This window comes from Crocuta crocuta, unplaced genomic scaffold (genome assembly GCF_008692635.1).
Source record: "Crocuta crocuta isolate KB4526 unplaced genomic scaffold, BGI_CrCroc_1.0 scaffold128, whole genome shotgun sequence".
Lineage (NCBI taxonomy): Eukaryota > Metazoa > Chordata > Mammalia > Carnivora > Hyaenidae > Crocuta > Crocuta crocuta.
In genome coordinates this window covers 817,841-840,702 of record NW_027532232.1, presented here as the reverse complement: position 1 = coordinate 840,702, position 22,862 = coordinate 817,841, and the positions used below count along the sequence as shown (strand labels likewise).

General features: G+C 39.5%; 2 protein-coding genes across 2 annotated transcripts; both read right to left on the bottom strand.

Moving 5' to 3' along the window:
* Window positions 1-7,307: 7,307 nt before the first annotated feature.
* Window positions 7,308-8,258, bottom strand: LOC144242951 (olfactory receptor 2A1/2A42-like). Its single transcript, XM_077777986.1, has one exon. It carries the CDS (start codon window positions 8,247-8,249, stop codon window positions 7,308-7,310), a length of 942 nt encoding a protein of 313 aa, XP_077634112.1. The 5' UTR covers window positions 8,250-8,258.
* A 12,074-nt stretch (window positions 8,259-20,332) lies between these two features.
* Window positions 20,333-21,280, bottom strand: OR2A7 (olfactory receptor family 2 subfamily A member 7). The gene has a single exon (XM_077778038.1). It carries the CDS (start codon window positions 21,272-21,274, stop codon window positions 20,333-20,335), a length of 942 nt encoding a protein of 313 aa, XP_077634164.1. The 5' UTR covers window positions 21,275-21,280.
* Between the last annotated feature and the right edge of the window lie 1,582 nt (window positions 21,281-22,862).

Below are 22,862 nucleotides of genomic sequence, written 5' to 3'. Positions count from 1 at the left end.
GGTGTCATATTCTTACACAAGGAGCACAAGCAGAAAAGATTTGTGCCACTTCTAGGGCCGCAGTGAGTATACCTCCCACACAATTGCTCTTCCCATCACTGGCTGGAAGCGAAGATCTCCAAGGCCAGGAGAATGGTGAGGCCATGGGATGGAAGGTCCCTGCATCACTGCCTGAAAGACTCACTTGCCTGCACAGGACTTAACAGGACCAAGAAGTAAACATCTGTTTTGTAAAAATCACTTTGATCTGAGGCTTCGTCTGTTACACCTTTACCCCAAATACATTACTCAGCATTTTCTTTGGAGAAAAAAGGAATGAGAGAGGGCTGGTAATTCTCAAGTATCAGTGGCTTCCAAGACCAATTCACATTGTTAAGAGCATCTCCTTATGGCACATGTTAGGTTTTTTTTCTGTCACGTAGCTGCCTTAGAGTCTGGGAAAGCATAGTTTACTTTCATGTTATTTGGTTTCCCATTCAAATTATTTCAATTAGTAACACAAGGTCATCTTACCCCTAAACATGACAGCAGAGGATTGAATAATGAAGTAAACAGATCCAAAAAGGATATTTTCAGAGAGACCTTGATACAATTCGGCAGCCCCACAAGATTCTGAACTGCTTTTAATTGCTTAATTTTGGCTTTCCCTAAGATATGTAAAATATGTGTACTGATAAATATTTGAGAACTTAAGAGTCCAGAGGTGCCCTGAGAGAAGGTTTTATAAAAAAAAAAGTTATAACACGAATATGTATTCATTGTAAGATTATAAAAAAAAAAACATAGACGTAGGTATTTCTCAAGATTACTAATATTTAAAAGCAACTTCAATGTACCCCATCCTTATACTCAGACTTGTATAAATACACACACATATATGTGCACCCATGTGTATGGATACATCTGTATGAATTCATGAAGAGCTAGAAGTTTCTCCTATAAAATGAAAAAGAATTTTTAAAATATGACTTATTTTCTTCATTTAATTACATTTGATGAGTAATATTTATTGTAGCCCATTATAGATAATACTTACTCCTTTTCATCTACTTCATATATACTTATCATAATTTACTAAGTCCAAAATTAATACATTTTAGATTATTTGGTATATTTATAATAAATTTCAATTCAGAATCCTTGTACACATTTCTTCATGCAATTATATATGTTAAGTATTTCTCTAGACTAGGTTCTTAAGATTGCTATTTCCACTTTTAAGTGTTGAATAGATATTTCCAAATTTTTCAGCATCTAAAATCTATGCCTATTTATACTGGTCTCAGCAGCTTGTGAATGTTGGCTCTGACCCCCATACTCACCAGCAGTAAAAGTATCAGCTTTGACCCACAATTCGTTGGTCAAAACATGGGTTCTCATTTTATTTTATTTTTTTAATATTTGTATTTATTTCTAGGAGAGAGAGAGAGAGCGAGCGAGCGAGCGCGTGAGCAGGGGAGGGTCAGAGAGAGAGGGAGACACAGACTCCGAAATAGGCTCCAGGCTCTGAGCCGGCAGTCAGCACAGAGCCCGACACGGGGCTCGAACCCACGAACCACGAGATCATGACCTAAGCGACAGTCGGACGCTTAACCGACTAAGCCACCCAGGCGCCCCCATGGGTTCTCATTTTAAAGTAGATTTTCTTGAATGAGGATGAAGACATCGTGATATTTATTATTGGGTTGTATTTATTCTGTGAATAGTATCTACATATTTTCATTTTTTTCATGGATTTATATATTATTCTTCCGTTTTATATATGTCAAAATATTGTAGGTATATTATTATCCCCTTTCCTGGGGTGAATTTTCAGGCCAGTTAAAAATTCAGCCTTCCTCTTCCTGTGCTTTATTTTATGGTAGATAACATGGGGCTCCATAGGTCAGGCTGTGTGGGGAACAGCCTAACTTAGTAGTTATAGACATGGTCTTTGGAAGACTGAGATGACGGTTCTGATGTGCCACTCACTAGCTCTGTGAACCGTGAGGGGTGCTTAACATCTCTGTGCCTTGATTATGTTCATGTATAAATGAAACCTAATGGTAAAACATACCTCTGGGAATTCTTGTGAAGATTAGGTTGATATTAATGGATAGGTCCTCACAGAATAGTACTTGATATGACATAAGCAGTCAATAAAAGCAAGCTATTATTTTGCCAGTTACATACCAGAAAGAGATCTGGGACCCTTTGCAAACGAATGGTATTATTAATTCTTCTCCAACAGAATAACAAAACTCTTTTTTTTTTTTTTTTTTTGGTGAGAGAGGACAATTCATGTGGAATATTTCTTATGCCATCCGTAGTTCCAAGATCATTATTATATGCAAACCATTCATTTGGTGTTTACTTCTGAATTCCTACTATGTGCAAGGCTCAGGAATTAATCGTATATATGGCTTTCAAAATAATCCATTTCATTTTGTCTATGCAAGAGGGAAAAAGGTGAAATATTAGAAAGTTAGTTGAGAGGCATTGAATTAGAGGTACTTACAGATCATCTATTCCAACATTTCATTTTGCAGGTAGGGACACCAATGGCCAGAGGAATTACGTGATTTTTCTAAGGTCTCACAGTGACCTGCTAGAACTGAGATAGGAGCCCAGATGCCCTCTGAGCCAGCCTCTAAGGGCGAAATCAGACTGTGATAGCAAACACATCTCTTGTCTCAGCTCAACAGTGTTACACAAATTAAAAGCAAACAACTAGCGGAGAACAGCAAAACAAACCGAACCAAAACACCAGATGAAACTACATCAGTGTTCTAGTCAAAGTTCATCAGGAAGGAAGGAAAGCAGACCCTTCCCTGTGGTCTGGGAAAAGGCATCACAACTGCAATGTCCAGTGAGACCACATTCTAACTCTCTTTCCATTTTCCTCCCCAAGAACCATAGATTTAACAGTTTTCTCTATCGCATCAACATTCCTAGTGCGGTCTGTGACTCACCATCCACGGTGAGATAGGAGAGATTGTTAGAATTGCAAATCTCTGCCCCTCCTATTCAGGCCTGCTGAATTGTAACCTGCATTTTTGCAAGATCTTCAATGATGTATATGCACACTGAGGCCAGAGGAGCACTGGTCTAAACCATCTAACAGAGAATAAACAATCATCCTATAGGTCAGTGGCGGTCCGTGCCCACTCCACATGCCAAAGCCACTGGGGAATTCGATTCCAAATGGCTGGTGAACTCACTCCCACCCACGGCATCCCACCCTATTATTTTCACTAGTAACAACTCCTAATTCTCCACCATCTTGCAAGACGTAGGAGGATTAACACCCTCTGCTTGGCCGCTCTGCTCACACAAGCACCTCCCAGCATACCATAATCACAGGCTTTCGCAATGTGGCGTGCTCTTTCTGAAAGGCTCATATCCTCTGTTCCACGTGATAGAAATCAAGATACGTAACTCTTTATACTAAGGAGTAAATACCTTCTCCTAATATGTTTACAATTCCCTTGTAATCACTGGCAAGTGAAATATAATTCATCACCAATAGTCACTCGGTAAGAAACTTTTGTAAGAACTGAGTGCATTTGAAACTAAAAGTGACTAATGGACAATAAAATGTCTAACTTTGAAAGAGTAATGGCTGCTGTATTTAGGTTACATATTTTATGAGCTGTACTCTTTTTTTTTCCTGGTTTTGAGAGGAGTTGAGGCTAAATGATCGTTTTTAGCCAGCATTCACTGAAGTACTGCTCTGAGCCTGGTCTAGCCATTGAAGATGTAAGTATCAGAAGGTCCTTTTCAAAAGAAGCATACACTTAATCTAGATTGGATTTGAAGTGACTTGAAGTGTTGGGGTTTGGAGCCAACAGTCAAGAAAGAATTCTTGAGATGTCTTTGGTACAAAAAGGCGTTTTGGTTTTTTAAGGTGGTTTTATTAAAGCAAAGGGACAGAACCCGTGGGCAGAGCTTCTTGGGATTGTGAGGAGTCACGGATTATATACTAGGGAGTTGGAGGAGCTAAAGAGAAAGGAAAGTTTAGAAAAGGGTTTTCATATGCTAAAGAAGACTCCCAGGATCCCAGAAGACTAGCTATTGTCAAGCTAGGATTGTTTTCCCCTCCAGAAATGTATTAACAGTAAAACAGTAGGGAGTTCCTGGAAGAATGTTTTACTCTGCCTGCCTCAAGGCTTTGTTTCCCACATCAAACTGACTGGATTTGAATTCTGATTCCACTACTCGATATTTTTGTGGCATAGAGTACGTTCATTAATTCTCTCAACCTCCATTTCCCTTCTATAAATGAAAATACCATTAATACATCACAGCTTTGAAGTGAGGATTCCATCTAAACAATTTAATATAGTGTCTGGTACACAGCCATTGCCAAATAAATTTTAGCTTCAATTATTTTCTACCATACTAAAGGATTTGGAAAAATGTGGAAGTTATAAGACAGTTTAATGTTGAAGATTGCATGTAGTTAAGTGAGAAAGGCTCATGTGTGCACCTGACCAGTGCATGCTGAATGCCTCCTATGTTCGAGGCAGGGTGCTAGTGTGGATGAAAAAGAGGTGAAGAGATTCCAGTTCTTGTCTTTGGAGAGCTCCCATCTTACCTGTGAAACTCGGTCCCTACCTGAGCAATGTTCTATAAAAGCCACCTGAAAGATTATTATAGCAATTTTCAACACCGAAAAGGGAATCTAAATTCCTTTGTCTTGAGAAAGGGCTCCTTTAGGTCAGTTACTATCAACCATCCATTCTAATTCTACTCGATCAAGGTGAAACTGAAACATCTGTCTTCTCTTCCACTGTTTCCTGCTTCCCTGTGCAGCTCATGGCCAGGGCCCTCCTCTGGTCTCTGACCCTTGGAGTCCAGGTCCATTCTTGTTACCACACCTACTGCTTATGAATTTAGAGTCGAGGTGCTTCCTCTGGCAAACAGAGCTTCTATCTGAAGCCTCATGCCCATCACTGGGTCTTAGTCACTGATTTTGTTTTACTATGTTGATCTCTCTGGTCATTATCCACAGATAGCCCCAAAGAGGTCATGTTACCCAGTGGTTATGGCTATGAGGTCAAGAATCAGATTGCCTTAGTTCAATCCCAACCTGGACAGTTAGTGTCTGTGATACTGGGCAAGTTACTCCATCTCTTTGTGCCTGAGTTTCCCTATTTGTAAAGTGGGGATGCCATCTTTTGCCTCAAAGGACTGTTTTGAGGATTAAATAAGATATATATGTAAAGTCCACTGACTGGCCTATAGTGAGATAGACAGAGAGGGAGAGAAAGAGGGAGAGACAGACAGACTATGGTGTTGTTATCTTGGTGTACTGGTTCTGGGTCTTAGCTCAGCTGAATCACCAAGCTCAATAAGAATGGCCTTTATGTCCATCTGCTTTATGTTCTGTGTTCCTCTAAAAGTCCAATGAGTTTTGTGACTCTGCCCATAGGACACACTGTGCATAACAACGAGCTTCCCATAAATGATCTCATCTTCCAGGCCTTACAGAGCACAGATCAGCTCACTGTGGTGCATGAGGCCGGAAGCATGCCCTCCTATGTAACACATTCACCACTAGAGTAACTTAGCTTTGTTCTTTATTGGTAACACTGACGTTGATGCACACAATGCACACTGTTGTGTTAAGTACTGAGGGCTTGGGAGCCAGATTGTCAAGATACAGGCCAGACACTTGCTACTTTCTGGTATGTGTATATCTGGTATGTGTATATCAACATTTGCTACTTTTGATATGTGTTTATCAAACTGACAATAGGACCTTCTTCATGGCTTTGTTATAATGCCTGAATGAGATGGTCCATGTCAAGTGCTATCATCACATAGGGTACGGCACTGAGAAAGCCACTGACCAAAATATTAGTATTATGAAAACCCATTTTGTTTTCATGTTCAGTGAGCTCTGCTGTCCAGTAATTAGGAACTGGGTTGAGTAATTATTATTTTTTTAAGTTTACTTTTTTATTTTGAGGGGAGAGAACAGTGAGAAAGGGAGAGAGAAAGAATCCCAGACAGGTTCTGCACTGTCAGCATAGAGGCTGACGTGGGACTCGAACTCATGAACCGTGAGGTTATGTTATGACCTGAGCCGAAGTCAAGAATTGAAGCTTACCTGACTGAGCCACCAAGATGCCCCTGGGTTGAGTAATTACTGATCCCCAAGTGAAGGGCAACATATTTATTCTTCTGAACGAGTGTTCCACTCACTCTTAATATGAAATTGTGAAAGACCGGACACAAGTGGCCATCTTTGTCTCCAGGCAGGTTAGAAAATGGACTGTATAGGTGACAGTCTACAGGCCACCTGAAATGTATGGGATTCATCCCTGATCATTGGATCTGTAAAGTAGAATGAATCAGTAAAAATTAATCCACTACCAAACCAAAATAGCCAGCTATCCTATACAAGCCACTTACATTCTCTGGTCAAAGTTCCTATTTCAAGGATAAAACATCTAATGAAGGAAATTATGCACATGTGGAGTAATCAAGGTGGAAGTGCTAATAAAAAGACACTAATAAAAAGAAAACCACATATTGAGATACTCTGTACATCTACATAACGTACAGCTTAACACTCAAAATTTTCTGGAGAATCCATAAACAAATCTAAATGTATGTTTTCTTTGATACCCCGTATCAGCCCATTCAAGGAGAGAATGCTCAGTTTTGCTCTTTTGCTAGCTACTAGTAACCAGTTTATCTCCAAAGCTATGAACAATATGTACTATTCCCAACCTGTCTACAGATTTTTCCTTCTCTTCTCTTTTTTCCTATATTCTTTGCATTAGTTTTGTTCTTTCACTCAGCCTGCTTGTTTATTAACTAGTATGAGTTAATAATCTTCATACAAAATTTCTCACCATCATACAACACGTTAAGTAAATATCTCTGAGTTTCTTTCATAGTTATTCTTTAACAGGGCAAATACAATTTTGGGAGAATGGATGTGTGCCTCTGGGTGTGGAGGGTCATTATCTTTCACTACAGTTTTTTTTTTCCTTCTAAGTCTCACGATATATACAGTTTATGAGTTTAAATACTTAGGTTAGAGAGATAGACTGTGTTCAACCTTTGGGACCCAGAGCATGAATTTAAACATTTTTTTATGTCACAGATATTAAATTCAATGAGCAATAAAAGAAAAAGATCGTATCTGATAAAATCACACCTGTAGATAATCAATGAATACAACATATCGAAAACTTTTCATTCAAAGGAAGAGGAAGCCTTGCTCTTGTGTCCTTTAGGCATACCTAAGATGAGAGTTGTGAAATTTTCTGGATGTAGGCAGTAAACAAGCACATAGGCTGGTGAGTCCAATGTCACTCCAATTGGGGATGACTTTCCTTGGACATTGCCCTTCTCAGAGCACTCTTGACTTCTGCATTCCTCAGGCTGTAGATCATTGGGTTCAGCATAGGGTTGAAAAGACTATAAAACAAAAAAAGGATCTTCTGCTGCTCCTCAGGGTGGCGGGACTTGGGGGCCATGTACATGACAATGGCACTGCCAAAGTAGAGCCCCACCACGCACAGGTGGGAGGAGCAGGTGGAGAAGGCCTTCCTGCGGCCCTCCCCAGACTCGATCCTCAGGATGGCAAACAGAATGCGTGAGTAGGACACCAGCACCAAGCAGAGGGGCCCCAGTAAGATAAATACACAGGCCACAAAGATGACAACTTGGTTGAGCCAGGTGTCAGCGCAGGCCAGCTTGAGGACAGAGAGGATCTCGCAGAAGAAGTGGTTGATTTCATGAGGCCCACAGAAGGGCAGCCTCAGGATGAGGCTCACATGGACCAGAGCCAGGAGGAAGCCACATGCCCAGGAAGTTACCACTAGGCTGATGCAGACTCTCCAGCTCATGATGACAGAATACCGGAGCGGGTGGCAGATGGCCACATAACGATCATAAGACATCACCACCAGGAGAAGACATTCAGTATGAGCAAAGCTCAAGAAGAGAAAGGTCTGTGTCAGGCAGCCCGCAAAGGAAATGGGCTGGTCTGGCTTCAGGAGGTTTACCAGCATCTGGGGCACCGTGTTGCAGGCATAGGCTATGTCGACGACGGCCAGGTGGGAGAGGAAGAAGTACATGGGGGTGTGCAGTCTGGAGTCCAGCAAGATGATCCCCAGGATGAGCCCATTCCCCAGCAGGGTGAAGGTGTAGAACAGGGAGAAGAGCCCAAAGAGAAGCATCTGAATCCTTGGAATGAGACAAAATCCGAGTAGGATGAATTCTGTAACCATTGTTCGATTTTTCTCCATTTTGCTAATAAAGAGAGAACCAGATAGCTGTATGACACAATTATTTCAAAACAACCCTTGTATTTATTATTCATAAATTTTTGGTGTGTACAAAATTATTAGGAAACAACTTTAAGACGTCACTGAATCAAAAGTAAAGAAAGAGAGAAGGAAGACTTAGATATTTAAATAAATATAAGTGTCTGTCTTTAAGCTAAATTCTTAAACTGACATCTAATTTTACAGAAGGGGAATATGTCATCTGTGGTGACATGGAGACTTTGACACTGAGATGGAGTTAAGAAATATCAAGCTAAATTACAAAGAAAATAATCATGAAATCTGGATTGTTTCAGAGCTACATATGTACAAATACATAAGAGAATTACTACATAGTAGAAATAAGAGGAGTTTTAAGTGAGCATGGTTTCTGGAAAAGAAAATAATTTTACTTACCTCAGCTGAAATCATGATTGAGTTAACATCAGTATCTAAATCTCATGTTCATGGATTAGAAGAGTTAATATTGCTAAAGTGTCCATAGTTCTCAAAGTCATCTATTCAGTGCAATCCCTGTCAAGATTCCAATGACATTTTTATAGAAGTAGAAAAAATTCTAAAACTGTAAGAAACCATAAAAGGCCTCGAATAGTCAAAGCAATCCTTAGAAAGAAGAAGATAGGAGTCATTACCCTTCTTGATTCCAAGCTATATATGAAAGCTATAATAATCAAAACAGTGTAATACTGGCATAAACACAGACACACAGACCAATGAAAAAGAATCAAGAGCCCCAAAATAAACTCATAAAGATTATATTTGACATGGGAGCCAATAGAGAAAAGGCACTCTCTTCAATAAATGATCCTGGAATAATTGGATAATCACATATAAAAGAATAAAACTAGACTCCTATGTACACTGCTCACAAAAATTAACTCAAAATGGATGAAAGACCTAAATATAAGATGAAAAACCATAAGACTCCTAGAAGAAAACAGGTTAAAAAAAAACTTCCTGACATGGGTTTTGGCAATAATTTTTAAAATGTAACACCTAGGGAGGCCTGAGTGGCTCAGCTGGTTAAGTATCTGACTTTGGCTTGGGTCACGATCTCATGGATTGTGGGTTTGAGCCCTACATTGAATTCCATGCTGCCAGCTCAGAGCCTGGAGCCTGCTTAAGATTCTGGGTCTACTCCTTTCTCTGCCCCTCCCCTGCTCATACTCTGGTTCGCGCTGTCAAAATAAACACACACACACAAAACACCTAAAGCACAAGCAACAAAATAAAAAAAATATACAAGTGGAATTATATCAAACTAAAAAGCTTCTGCATAGCAAAAGAAATGATCAACAAAATGAAAAAAATGAAAAGACAATCTATGAAAAGGGAAAAATATTTGCAAACAATATATTTGATAAGGGGTTAATATCCAAAATAAATGAAGGACTGATGCAAATCAATAGCAAAAACAACAACAAAACCCAAAAACTCTCCCAAATAACCAAATCCAAATGGACAAAAAAATCCAAATAGATATTTTTTTTCAAAGACAACATACAGATAGCCAACAAGGGCATGACAAGATGTTCAATATCACTAATCATAAAGGAAATGCGAATCAAACCCATAAGATAGCTCTTCACTCCTGTCAGAATGGCTATCATCCAACAGACAAACGTTAACAAATGCTAGAAGAAAGGGAGCCCTTGTGCCCTATTGGTAGGAATGTAAATTGGTACATCCACTAAAGAAAATAATATGGAAGTTCCTTAAAAACTTAAAAATTGTATTACCATATTAGCCAGCAACTCCACTTCTGGGAGCATATCCAAAAAAGCACACCATGTGGAAAATGTATTTCTACCCCCATATTCATTGCAGCATTGCTTATAATAGCCAAGGCACAGAAACAACCTAAGTACCCACTGATAGATAAAAGGATAAAGAAGTTTTGGTATACATCTATGTTGGAATATTATTTGGCCATAAAAAAGGAAGAAATCCTGCCATCTGTGACCACATGAGATCATTGTGCTAAGTGAAATCAATCAGACAGAGAAAGCAAATATGGCATGATCTTGCCTATATGTGGGATCTAAAATGAATAAACAAGTGAAACCAAACCTATACAGGGAATAGAACCTGATCTGTGATTACCAGGAAGGGGGTGGGTGGAGAGGGAATTGGAGGAAGGTGGTCAAAAGGTCTAATTTCTGGTTATAAGATAAATAAGCACTGGGAATGTTAGGTATAACATCATGACTCTAGTTAATAATGATGTATGATATATTTGAACTTTTTAAAAAATTTTTAATGTTTATTTTTGAGAGGGAGAGTGCGGGAGGGGCAGAGAGGGAGATACAGAATCCGAAGCATTGCCCAGTGTGGAGTTTGAACACACAAGCCATGAGATCGTGATCTGAGCCCAAGTCAGATGCCCAACTGACCGTGCCACCCAGGCGCCCCTATATTTGAACACTGCTAAGAGGACGAACTCTAAGGATCCCCATCACAAAATAGAAAACCTCTTTTCTTTTTCTTTTTCATATCTATCCGAGATGATAAATGTTAACTAGACTTACTGTGGTAACAATTTCACAATATTTTTAAGTCAAATCCTTATGCTTATATGCTTTACACTTCTATAGTGTTGTATGCCAATTTTTTTAATATTTATTTTTGATAGAAGAGGGGATAGGCAGAGAAATAGAAAGGGAGATAGGGTGGGGCGCCTGGGTGGCTTAGTCGGTTAAGCGTCCGACTTTCACTTAGGTCATGATCTCGCAGTTCGTGGGCTCGAGCCCCGCGTCGGGCTCTGTGCTGACTGCCAGCTCAGAGCCTGGAGCCTGTTTCAGTCTGTGACTCCCTCTCTCTCTGGCCCTCCCCTGCTCACGCTGTCTCTCTCTCTCTATCTCTCTCCTAGAAATAAATAAAAATTAAAAAAAAAAAGAAAGAAAGAAAGGGAGACAGGGTATCCAAAGCAGGCTCTAGGCTGACAGCAGAAAGCCTGATGAGGGGCTCAAATTCATAAACTGGGAGATCACGATCTGAGCTGAAGTTGGATGTTCAACAGACTGAGCCACCCAGGTGACTCTGTCAATTTCATCTCAATAAAATTGGGGGGAAAAAATTTAAGGTCATACCTTAGAATGAAGAGAAAGAGGAAATATACTCATCTTGCTGTTAATTCAATCCTTCATATTTATAACATGCATTATAACTGAAATCCAAAACACAAGAAATTGCTAGTTACACCAACAAACAGTGGCTGACCACAGCACCATGAATTAAAATATACTTTATAAGAAGGTAATAGAAACAAATTATTGACACTGTATTGGTAATACAGTTTGTCTATTGAGAAATGGGCACATCAAGTTAGTGATAAAATACTTAGTCTATGAATTTTATCGTAGACTTGATAAACAAGAGAATATCGGGAAATAGATGACTGGAGACTTTGGGAACCTCCGAAAAGTCTAGTCAAGGTGCTTTGATACAACCTCAGGGAGGCAGGGGAGGAGGATGTGACAGTGAACCCACGGGGAGTCACTTGTGTGGGCCACCTGTCCGGAGACAGACAATGGGAAAAAGAGAGGAGATGATCAATATGGAGCATAGACACAAAGTCAGAGAGGCAGAATTTGAGCATCTGTAATGACCTTCGGAAACAGGAAGCCTGACCACTTGTTACAATCCTAGTCACCCAGTGATTCTATGTCTACAGCCTAGATGGATGGCTTGGGTGACCAGCACCCCTAGTCAAAAAGATCTCTGGTTAGCCTCTCTTGCTTTGATTTCATGTCCACCAAATTATCAGGCAACAAGTTACTTTTTGAGTAGATATGTCCACAAAGAAGGAATGTGTTGATCAGCAAAATTCTTTGCTTATTTTGTAGTCGCATTTTGAATTTTAAATAAATGAACTTTAGAAACTCTGGCTTATGCTCCATCCTATTGTGCTTTGGATAGCATGATGTAGGCCCTGAGCAAAATTTCCAAAGCTGGATCTAAAAGTAAGGACCAGACCCTGAACTAAGGCAACTCCATTGAAGAAAGACCCAGGAAAAGAAACAGAAGCATTCCTAACAGCAACAGATGAGATGGCTGTTTTCTTGAAATCATTATTTTTTACAGTTTCCTTTAAAAGTTTATTTATCTATTAATTTTGAGAGAGAGAGAGAGAGAGAGAGAGAGAGAGAGAGAGAGAGAGAGAATCCCAAGCAGGCTCTGCACCATACTTGCAGACCCCAATTTGGGGCTTGAACCCATGAACCTTGAGATTATGACCTGAACTGAAATCAAGAGTTAGAGGCTTAACCAACTGAGTCACCCAGGCTCTCTTTTTTCTTATAAGCATTATTGATAACATGTATAATCATCTGGACATAGAATTTAAATAATATATTAAATATTCTTCATATATGACCAGGGTTTATTTGATTTTAGATTAATATTATCATTTTCTGTGCTTAACAAACTTTCTAAATTTATTATTTTAATGTTTATTTATTTTTGAGAGAGAGAGTACACACAAATGGGGGAGGGTCAGAGCAGAAGGGGACAGAGGATCTGAAGCGGGCTCCATGCTGACAGCAGAGAGCCCCTATATGGAGCTTGAACTCACAAGCCGCAAAATCATGACCTGAGCTGAAGTCTGATGCTTAGCCAACTGAGCCATCCAGGCTCCTCTCTCAATTTATTTTTTAAACGCATAAGGCATAGGAAGATATTGGCTGTGAGATACACTCAAATCTACCCTTTTATAAAATAGTAATTTTCTTTCCTCATTTTTCTTTATTCCTTCAACATGAGGACATAAATGAAAAAAGAAATAGAATACAAACCATGATTTTCCGACAGCCAATTTTAAAGACACTGAAAAGGAGGCCAGAGTACATTAATATTCTTTCAATATGGTAGCTCTGTTTGCTTCAAATTTGACTTCTTCTAAAGCAGTGAAATAGTTTGTTAATCTTTATATCCCTGGAGTTAATAAACATTTGTTGAAGGGACAAATAAATGAATATAAACAAATGAACAAATACCTAAATATTCGTTTTTTTATATTATATTTGATTTCTTTTAAAATATATTCTACTATAATCATGCCATGTTCAGCCCATTCTTCCTAAAGGAAGTAAAGTATAGCAATTGAAAGGAATTTCACCCCTGGAGGTATGTATTAAAATAGATTTTTAAAAATTTGTTAAGACTAACTGAAGGCTTTGTGAAGTGCTTTAAACAATTAAATTTTGAGGGTGTCTGGGTGGCTCAGTCAGTTAAACATCCTACTCTTGATTTCGACTCAGGTCATGATCTCGGAGTTCATGGATTGGAGCCTCATGTCAGGCTCTGCGCTGAGCATGGAGCCTGCTTGGGATTCTCTCTCTCTCTCTCTCTGCCCTCTCCCTGCTCACATGCCCTCTCTCTCTCTCAAAATAAAGTTTTAAAAAACAAAAAAACAATTACATTTTGGATATACTTATCTTTTATCTATTTTTTATTCTATTTGATGTCTACATGACAGGTATTAGTTTAAAAAATCAAATAAAATGCAAGTAGATTAAATTTCATATGGGCTGATAGGGGTTACGGGGGGGCTTAACACTGTAATGTGTTCCAGGTTCAAATGTAACCCTTCAGGCATAGTGAGGTACATTAATTTACATAGGAACAATTTCAGAATTTCAAAAACGGTAAATTGTTGTCTGGTTAATGAATAATCAGGTAAATCTAAAGTTCTAAAGTAAATATCTAAGAAGGAAATCACTTCATATATAAATACAGCAAGTCAGAACTTGCTGTAACCTGTGTTTTATTATTTTATATATACATGTATAAATTATTATATATATAATTTATTGTCAAGTTAGCTAACATACAGTATATACAGTGTGCTCTTGGTTTTGGGGGTAGACTCCTGTGGTTCATCACTTACATACAACACCCAGTGCTCATCCCAACAAGCGCCCTCCTCAATGTCCGTCACCCATTTCCCCTGTCCCCTGCCCCCTGCTCAACCCTCAGTTTGTTCTCTGTCTATAAGGGTCTCTTATGGTTTACCTCCCTCTCTACTTAAAATATTTTTCCCCTTCCCTTCCCCCATGGTCTTCTGTTAAGTTTCTCAAGTTCCACATATGGAATGAAAACATATGATATCTGTCTTTCTCTGCCTGATTTATTTCACTTAGCATGATACCTTCCAGTTCCATCCACGTTGTTGCAAATGGCAGGATTTCATTCTTTCTCATTGCCAAGTAGTGTTTCATTGTATATATAAACCACATCTTCTTTATCCATCCATTAGTTGATGGACATTTAAGCTCTTTCATTAATTAGGCTATTGTTGAAAGCACTGCTGTAAACATTGGGGTACATCTACCCCTATGAATCAGCACTCCTGTATCCTTTGGATAAATTCCTAGTAGGGCTATTGCTGGGTCATAGGGTAGCTGTGTTTTAAATAGTAAATATTGAAGAGTGACGAGTCGGCAAGTTAGCCTCTAAAGTAGTGGGCATGGGTAAAGCAGAAATCCTAAGAACATCACCTGCTGTTAACTCTTGGTTCAGCGGAAGCATAGGACTGCTCACCTGCACGTAGCAAGGAAAAACTAAAAACTAACTCATCTTATTTGCTTACATAGTTACAAGCCAAGTCTTTGAAGAGTTGTCTTCAGGGGTAAGGGCTGATAGGATAAGTGAGTTTTCTGGATATAAGAACTATTGTGGACCATAAGGAAGAACTGAGAGTCAGTTCCGTGTAATCATATAGCCTATTTAAGAGTCTGTTTAAAGTTAATAGTTAATCACACTATTGAGTGCCTCCTCTGTGCTGGGCGCTGTAGAAGGACATAGTAAAAGCAGGTGGACTGTGCCGAGCTTTATGAAGATTTTCTGGTCAAAAGGTGCTTTAGAAGAAAGAGCAGTGATAAATAAAAAGATACACATGAACACAAAAATCCTATAAAAAGAAATGATTATCTCATTCTCCCACATCACACACCACTTTCTATACTTTTCCCATCCCCCCTACACAAATGTATCTTCCAAGCTATGAAAAATCTAACTCTTACACATACTTATGGAATATATTCTAGCTGTCCTTGATGTTAAGCTTAAGGAAAGTTAAGCAAATGACATAGGTTTAGTATCCACTATATTGCTGGCCTATGTACCTATGTTGACAAGTAAATGCACAGTTTATACAATAACCGACATGCTAATTTTCCTGACATAACACCATTCTGTAATATACCCTCCTATAATTCTCTTTGGCTAAGAAGATTATTCCATATGTTCTGTTTTAAACCCATGACACAGGAATTTCTTATTCCTTACGTTAGTGCTATCTTTTCCAAGTAAATGTCCATCACATGGACATTTCTCCACCAATGAAGCAAATTAACCAAACCTCAAACCCAAAACGTCTTTATACAATTTGTCTATAAAATGTGCATCTAATACTCCCGTGAAATTATTCATATAGAATGTGAATGATGAGCATATATGTTTAACACTAACAAAGAATATTTACTTTTCTAACACTTAAAATAAAGCTTGGCAGAAACACTTAAAATAAAGCTTGATAGCCCACAGCAGGGTAGACGCTACCCTGTGTCTAAGAGGAATTAATGATAAAGTAAAATAAGATGACCTTATTTGGACTCAGGGACCTCAGAAGGTAAAAGGACCTCAAGGGTGGGCAGGATCGTGCTTTCTGGGAGCTTCTGTGGGAGCTACAGAGCCCTCACTCCTGTTCCTGACCCAAAAGGTGGCAGAATCCTCAGAAAGGCACTTTTTTTTTTTAAATTTCTAGGAGAGAGAGTCAGCGTGAGCAGGGGAGGGTCACAGAGAGAGGGAGTCACAGACTGAAACAGGCTCCAGGCTCTGAGCTGGCAGTCAGCACAGAGCCCGACGCGGGGCTCGAACCCACGAACCGCGGGTTCCCATGACCTAAGCGAAAGTCGGACGCCCAACCGACTAAGCCACCCAGGCGCCCCAGAAAAGGCACTTTTATTCCTCGGTGGCCTCAACCTAGTTGGTAGTGCCTGAGGGCTCCCTGGAGGGGTGGGCTGTGAGCTGCACTGCATGCCCACCCCCACTGGGAAGGGGACAAAGCAGTTCCCTATTTCTGCTCTCCTCCCCCGCAGGACACACGGTCCGGAACCAGAGCCGGCCACAGGGCGCACCTCGGAGGCCGCACCCGTCACCGCAGCCCTGCAAAGCTTGGCATTACGTGGATTTCATGAATGCCAGCACCGGCCTGACCCCCACACCTGCAGGTGGTGCAGGGGAACCGGGAAGGAAGCAGAAGCGGTGTGGCAACGAAGAAGCTGCCGGCATGCACCTCTGTGTCTCAGCTCCTCCCCGCCGCACTCCGGGCAACCTTGTGTAGCAGCAGAGGGGGCCAGGAAGGACCCGGAAAAATCGGCTGGTTCCAGCCAACGACTCAAGAGGTGGAGATGCCATAGAGAGCAGGTTATGGCGGCAGGGAGCGGACCGCGGAGTCTAAGGAGACACATGGTGTCCCAGTGGGGCTTATTAGAACCTGCCTGAGGGGGGCCTTTCTAGGGCACTCACCACCCAAGTAGGTCAACCTTGGCAATATTCCCTAATCTCTATTCGGAGGTGAGGAGTTTCTATGTCTAGTCCCTCAGGCCAGGGGAAGGCAGCATCCCCTTGAAGCTTCCTGCCTCTTCTGGGATTGGGAGAGATTTCCTACCTCTGATGATTTCGTATTTATTTGCATCCTGTTTTCTATACTGGATGTAAGGGACTCAAAGTGTTACCTGAGAAATCTCTTATCAATCAAGCATGCAATTTACAAACTAGTGAGTTCATTACAGGGTGATTCCTGGCTTGCTGGGGTTATCCCATAAACTTGGGGAAAACTGATTGCAATGATCAAGTTTCTTTTTATGTTTCAGGTGACTTGTAGAAAAATGGGAATATCTGGAAACTGAGATATAAAAGAAAAAAATAATAGCAAACTAAAATCCTGAGAACAATAGGATTTTTCTCATTCATCACTGTATGACCATCATTTATAAAAAGTAAAAACTTTGAGCTAAGACAATAAGAAAGTTAAATATAAATGTTTATGATACCAAACAAACTTTAACTTTGGGAAATGCATCATCTCAAAATTACATGTTTTCTAGTACATATCAAGGTAACATTATTTTAACTTATGAACAACTTCTAAAAGTGGTCAGAGTAGGGGCATCTGCCTGGCTCAGTCCAGAAAACATGCACCTCTTGATTTTGGGATCATGAGTTCAAGCCCAGGTTGGGTGTAGAGCTTACTTCAAACAAAAGTGGTCAGGGGCACCTGGGTGGCTCAGTTGTTTAAGCATCCAACTCTATTTCAGCTCAGGTCAAAATCTCACCATTCATAACTTTAAGCCCCGTGTATGGCTCTGTGTTGACAGCACAGGGTCTGTTTGGGATTGGGATTCTCTGTCTTCCTTGATCTCTGTCCCTCCCCTGCTCACATTGGCGAGCTCACCCTCTCTCTCAAATTAAACAAACATTAAGAAATGAAAATAAAAACTTTCTAAAAAGTAGAGTAAAACATAAACATATATAAAATAAACATATACAAAGGAAAAGAACACATAACATGATTAACTCTTAATTGCAATAAATATATTCTTAAATATTTACATTATCTGTTAGCAGCAGACATTTTCTATAACTGCCAAGCATACGATTATCACAAGATCCACCAGAATTTGGACACCATTTCCATTTAGAAGTAGGATAAAAATTAATACATTGATAATGCAAACATTTCCCAAAGTAAATTACCTCAATAATTGGTTTGCAAAATGTTGGCTTTTTAATGTTTACTTGTTTCTTTTGAGAGATAGAGAGAGAGCATGTGTGTGTGTGTGCATACAAGCAGGGAAGGGGCAGACAGAGATGGAGAGAGGGAGAATCCCAAGCAGCCTTTGTGCTGTTAGCACAAGGCTGGACACAGGGCTCGAATTTATGAACCACGAGATCAGGACCTGAGCCAAAACCAAGAGTGGGACACTTAATCGACTGAGCCACCCAGCTGCCCTAACAAAATGTTAGCTTTTAATTGATGAACTCAGTATCTGAGTCAAGGATGAACATATCTTCAGAAAGTCATAACATATCTAATTAATGGAAAATAGCAATTGTTACTATCGATGTTTCACTTGGAATCTTGAAAACTGGGAAAATAAAGAGGGAGAACTTGTTAATTTATTGAGCACAGCCCAAGGTATAGAAACTTCATATAGAAGTTCATACAGAAACCTTGTAGACATCGAGGTTCATGATAAGAATAAACTGTGATCTATTGGGGGGAGTTTTTCTACAATTTTGAAGTAATACCTTTCAGTATTATTCAATTCCATTTGTTCTGATTCCAGGCTCTTTGAGCCATATATTAGTTCTGACAATTCTGATCAATTCCAGATTAACTGACAGAAAACTAGTTTCTAGATCTACCAAACTGATGACCAAGATTAAAGCCACCAACATTTTTTTCATAAGAAGTTGAATTGATTTTCCTTTTTTCCCTTTTCCTTGGATCTATTGAGCCACTGAAGACTGTCATGTGGTCCTAAGTGCCCATAAACTCCCAATGAAGAAGTCCCACACGAGAAAAACAATGATGATAAAATTACGGTTCTATAGTCTGATCATCAGGATTTCCATAGAAAAAAGTTAACCAAGAAAGATTAGTATGCTTATTAAGGACTAAGCAGTAACCCCATAAGCAAGAACACTTAAAATGATAGTTGTTCAATAATATAAAACACTTTGAAACAACTAAGCAGTTTCTTTTACCCCCTCCATTCGTAATTGTTCAGCAGAGTTTAATTCCACTAAAGCTTGATAGAATTTGTGTTTTAATTTACTTCAGGGTTTAATTTACAACTAAGATGTTCCTATTACTATGCTTAAAAGCTTTTACTTATCTTCAAATTTAATGGCTTCTCATGTACCTGAACCTTAACTATATACCAAAATACAATTTAAAAAATGCAATTTGTAAAAGGTATTAATTTACTGTGTATACCTTAAAAACCATGTTATTTTCTTCTAGCAGTAGAAAAAGAACAAATAAAATTGTAAATGTAAAAGTAATAAAATCAAAATTTTGCCTATTTAGCCACCATAGAATTTAGTGTTATTTATTTATTTATTTATTTATTTATTATTTTTACTTTCATGAGGAGGAAATCTTTGCAACTGCATAAAAAACTCACTTAACCCTTTTTCTTTTGAGATTACAGTAATGCACATGCCATTCCATATACAGTATGAGGAAATTCCTGTTTGTAAGGCTATCATTTGAGATTTGTTTATTTGAAGAGTAACCGGTAAATAATAGATCATGCACTTTCCCTATCTTGTTTCCTTTTTAATCTTCAAAGGATCAATTAGCCCTTTGGACACTCTATCTTTTATTAATTTCTCTTTTATCCATCATTCATTGTGTACCTTTCCTGTGAACATTTATTTATTTTAAGGAGAGAGCGAGCGAGCGAGGAGGATGCAGGGGAGGGGCAGAAAGAGAAGGAGAGAGCAAATCGTAAGCAGGCTCCACATTGTCAGTGCAGAGCCTGACATAGGGCTCCATCTCAGGAACTGTGAAATCATGACCTAATCTGAAATCAAGAGTCAGATGCTTAACTAACTGAGCTAGCCAGGTGCCTGGACAATATATGAAGATATAGATCTCTAGGATATATCCCACATCTACTGAATCAGTTATCTAAGTGGTGGTTCAGAGGACTGGCTGTATTTTTAATAAGTATCTCCGATAATTCCCATGCTAATCTAGAGTTGGAACCTCTTGAGATAATATTTTCCCAGGTCACTATTAACCCCGATGCCATAATATTTTCATAAGGCTCTCTCCATTCCTGGGACTCTTTCTTTTTTAAAATATATATAATTTTTGAGAGATGGAGAGGGCAAGCCAGGAAGGGGGCAGAGAAATAGGGTGAGAGAAATCCCAAGCAGACTCCGTGCTATCAGCACAGAGCCCAGTGTGGAGATGGAACTCATGAACTATGAGTTCATGACCTGAGCTGAAACCAAGAGTCAGATGCTTAACTGACTGCGCCACCCAGGTTCACCCCCAGCACTCTCTTTAAGGCATTCTTAATTTCTAAGTTCCTAAGGCTATAGATTAAGGGGTTGAGCATGGGATTGAAAAGGCTGTGAAATAGGAGGAGGTATTTCTTCTGCTGCTTGGGGTTCCCATATCTGGGCCCAACATACATTATAATGGCTGTGCCGTAGAAGAGTCCAACCACACAGAGATGGGATGAGCAGGTGGAGAAGGCTTTTCTTTGACCTTCCCCAGACTGGATCCTAAGGATGGCACAGAGGATGCACATATATGAGATTACAATTGAGGAGAAAGGTCCCACTAGTACAGAAATTGCTCCAGCCAATACCATAATCTCATTGATGTGTGTATCCGCACAGGCAAGTTTGAGAACAGCCATGATTTCACAGAAAAAGTGATTGATTTTCTGGGATCTACAGAAGGGTAAGGGTAGAAGTAACAGCAAATGAATCAAAGACAGAAGGATTCCAAAGGTCCAGGAAGTCACCACCAGGGTGATGCAGGTTCTCCAGCTCATGATGACAGAATATCGGAGTGGGTGGCAGATGGCCACATACCGATCATAGGACATCACCACCAGAAGAAGACATTCTGTGACAGCAAAAGTCAAGAAGAGAAAGGTCTGTGTTATGCAGCCCGCAAAGGAGATGGGCTGGTCTGGCTTCAGGAGGTTTACCAGCATCTGAGGCACCGTGTTGCAGGCATAGGCTATGTCGACGATGGCCAGGTGGGAGAGGAAGAAGTACATGGGGGTGTGCAGTCTAGAGTCCAGCAATATGACCCCCAGGATGAGCCCATTCCCCAGCAGGGTGAAGGCATAGAACAGGGAGAAGAGCCCAAAGAGAAGCATCTGAATCCTCATGTCAAGTGGAAATCCCAATAGGGTGAACTCCGTGATAGATGTCATATTGTCTCCCATATCCCTATGATAGAATACAGTTAATGTTTATGATTTAAGAGAAATCATTCAAAACAGATTTACATTGTTTGAAATCATTTTGTAGGACAGAAAATTATTCAGAAACACTTTCAGTATATTTTTATGTATTTTAATGAATGTTTAAAGACTTCAGTAGCCCCAAAATAAGTTTAAAAATAGATGGGAAACACACACACACACACACACACACACACACACGTTTCCTTTGTCATTCTTAATGTTTTTGGCAGAGTCTAAGTTTTCAAAATAAATACATTGTCACATGTCAAATACACGGTTTTTGTTTCATGCAATGAGCTGCCCCATATTGTTCAAATAAATTCTGTTTTACTTGGCTTATGTGAGTCAGATTATTCTGTTTTTGTTTTTTCAAAAATAATGACTCCCAACTGATACACATGCCAAAGTCCTTAAACAGCAGTCAAATCTAATCCTGAGTTGGAAGGGCTCATTAAGGATAAGAATGTACTAGGGTTAGATATACCATTGGCCAAGTTCAACAGTAGCCATTAGCCTCTCACCTGCCTGTCTAAAAATACTTTCCTTTTGAGAGAGGGCGCCTGCCAGGGAGGGGCAGAGGGAGAGAGAGAGAGAATCTTAAGCAAGCTCTACACCCAGAGCAGAGCCTGACTTGGTGCTTGATCTCACGGTCATGACATCATGACCTGAGTGGAAATCAAGAGTCAGATGCTTAACCCACTGAGCCATCCAGGTGGCCCTAAACACACTTTCCATGCCTACATCTACTGTCACCTCCAAAGCTAGTATCTCACCAACTCTATTCTTGATCAAGTGTAAAGACTGATTTTCAGCCTAAAAGACCACATTTCTTATTTAGTTTTCCATAATATTTCCACAATAGATGAACATGTATATGAAGGACTGAATACATTTATACTATTATCTATTTAAATATAAGGGCAGACTCAGTAACTTGGTTATATTTTGACTCACTATGGATAAACACTCCAATAATACCAAGTTTAGACACTGTGTCTGCAGGTGACTGACCATAGCTGCTTGACTTCTGTAAAGGACACGGCAGAAGGGGGTCTCTGTGGTCCTTGAGGGACTGAACTAAGCCATCATTCTTACTCTATCATTTCACAATTAAAATGTACGTACAAACGTGATATTCCCCTTCTTGCTTAAACTTTATTCCCATCTTTTATGTAAGATCATCTTGTCATGGAGGCAATAAGGATGAGCAATAAATCCTCAATTTAAATGGCTATAAAACTATAAGCCTACTTAAAAATGACACCATGTACACTGAAACTCTCTTATTATCACTCCAATAAGAAATGTAAATGTCCAGGGTGTTGAAAACGATTTCAAGTATTTACTGATTTCCTCTAACGTACCTGGCATTGTTCTGTGGGTAGAGCTATCATGATAGGAATTCTGGCTTCATACTATTGCACCTGATAAATAGCTAAGCATTTGTACATGTATTCAATAACCCTGGATAGTCTTCCTTATATATTTAGATATTTGACTTCCCTGTATGAGTGACACATTAAATATAGTTTTTTAATAGAGAAGTGCTGAGCTTCTAATATTAATT

Bases quoted from the DNA above. Each gene is read 5' to 3' on its own strand.
- OR2A7 (XM_077778038.1), bottom strand. From the start codon at position 21,274: ATGGGAGACAATATGACATCTATCACGGAGTTCACCCTATTGGGATTT.
- LOC144242951 (XM_077777986.1), bottom strand. From the start codon at position 8,249: ATGGAGAAAAATCGAACAATGGTTACAGAATTCATCCTACTCGGATTT.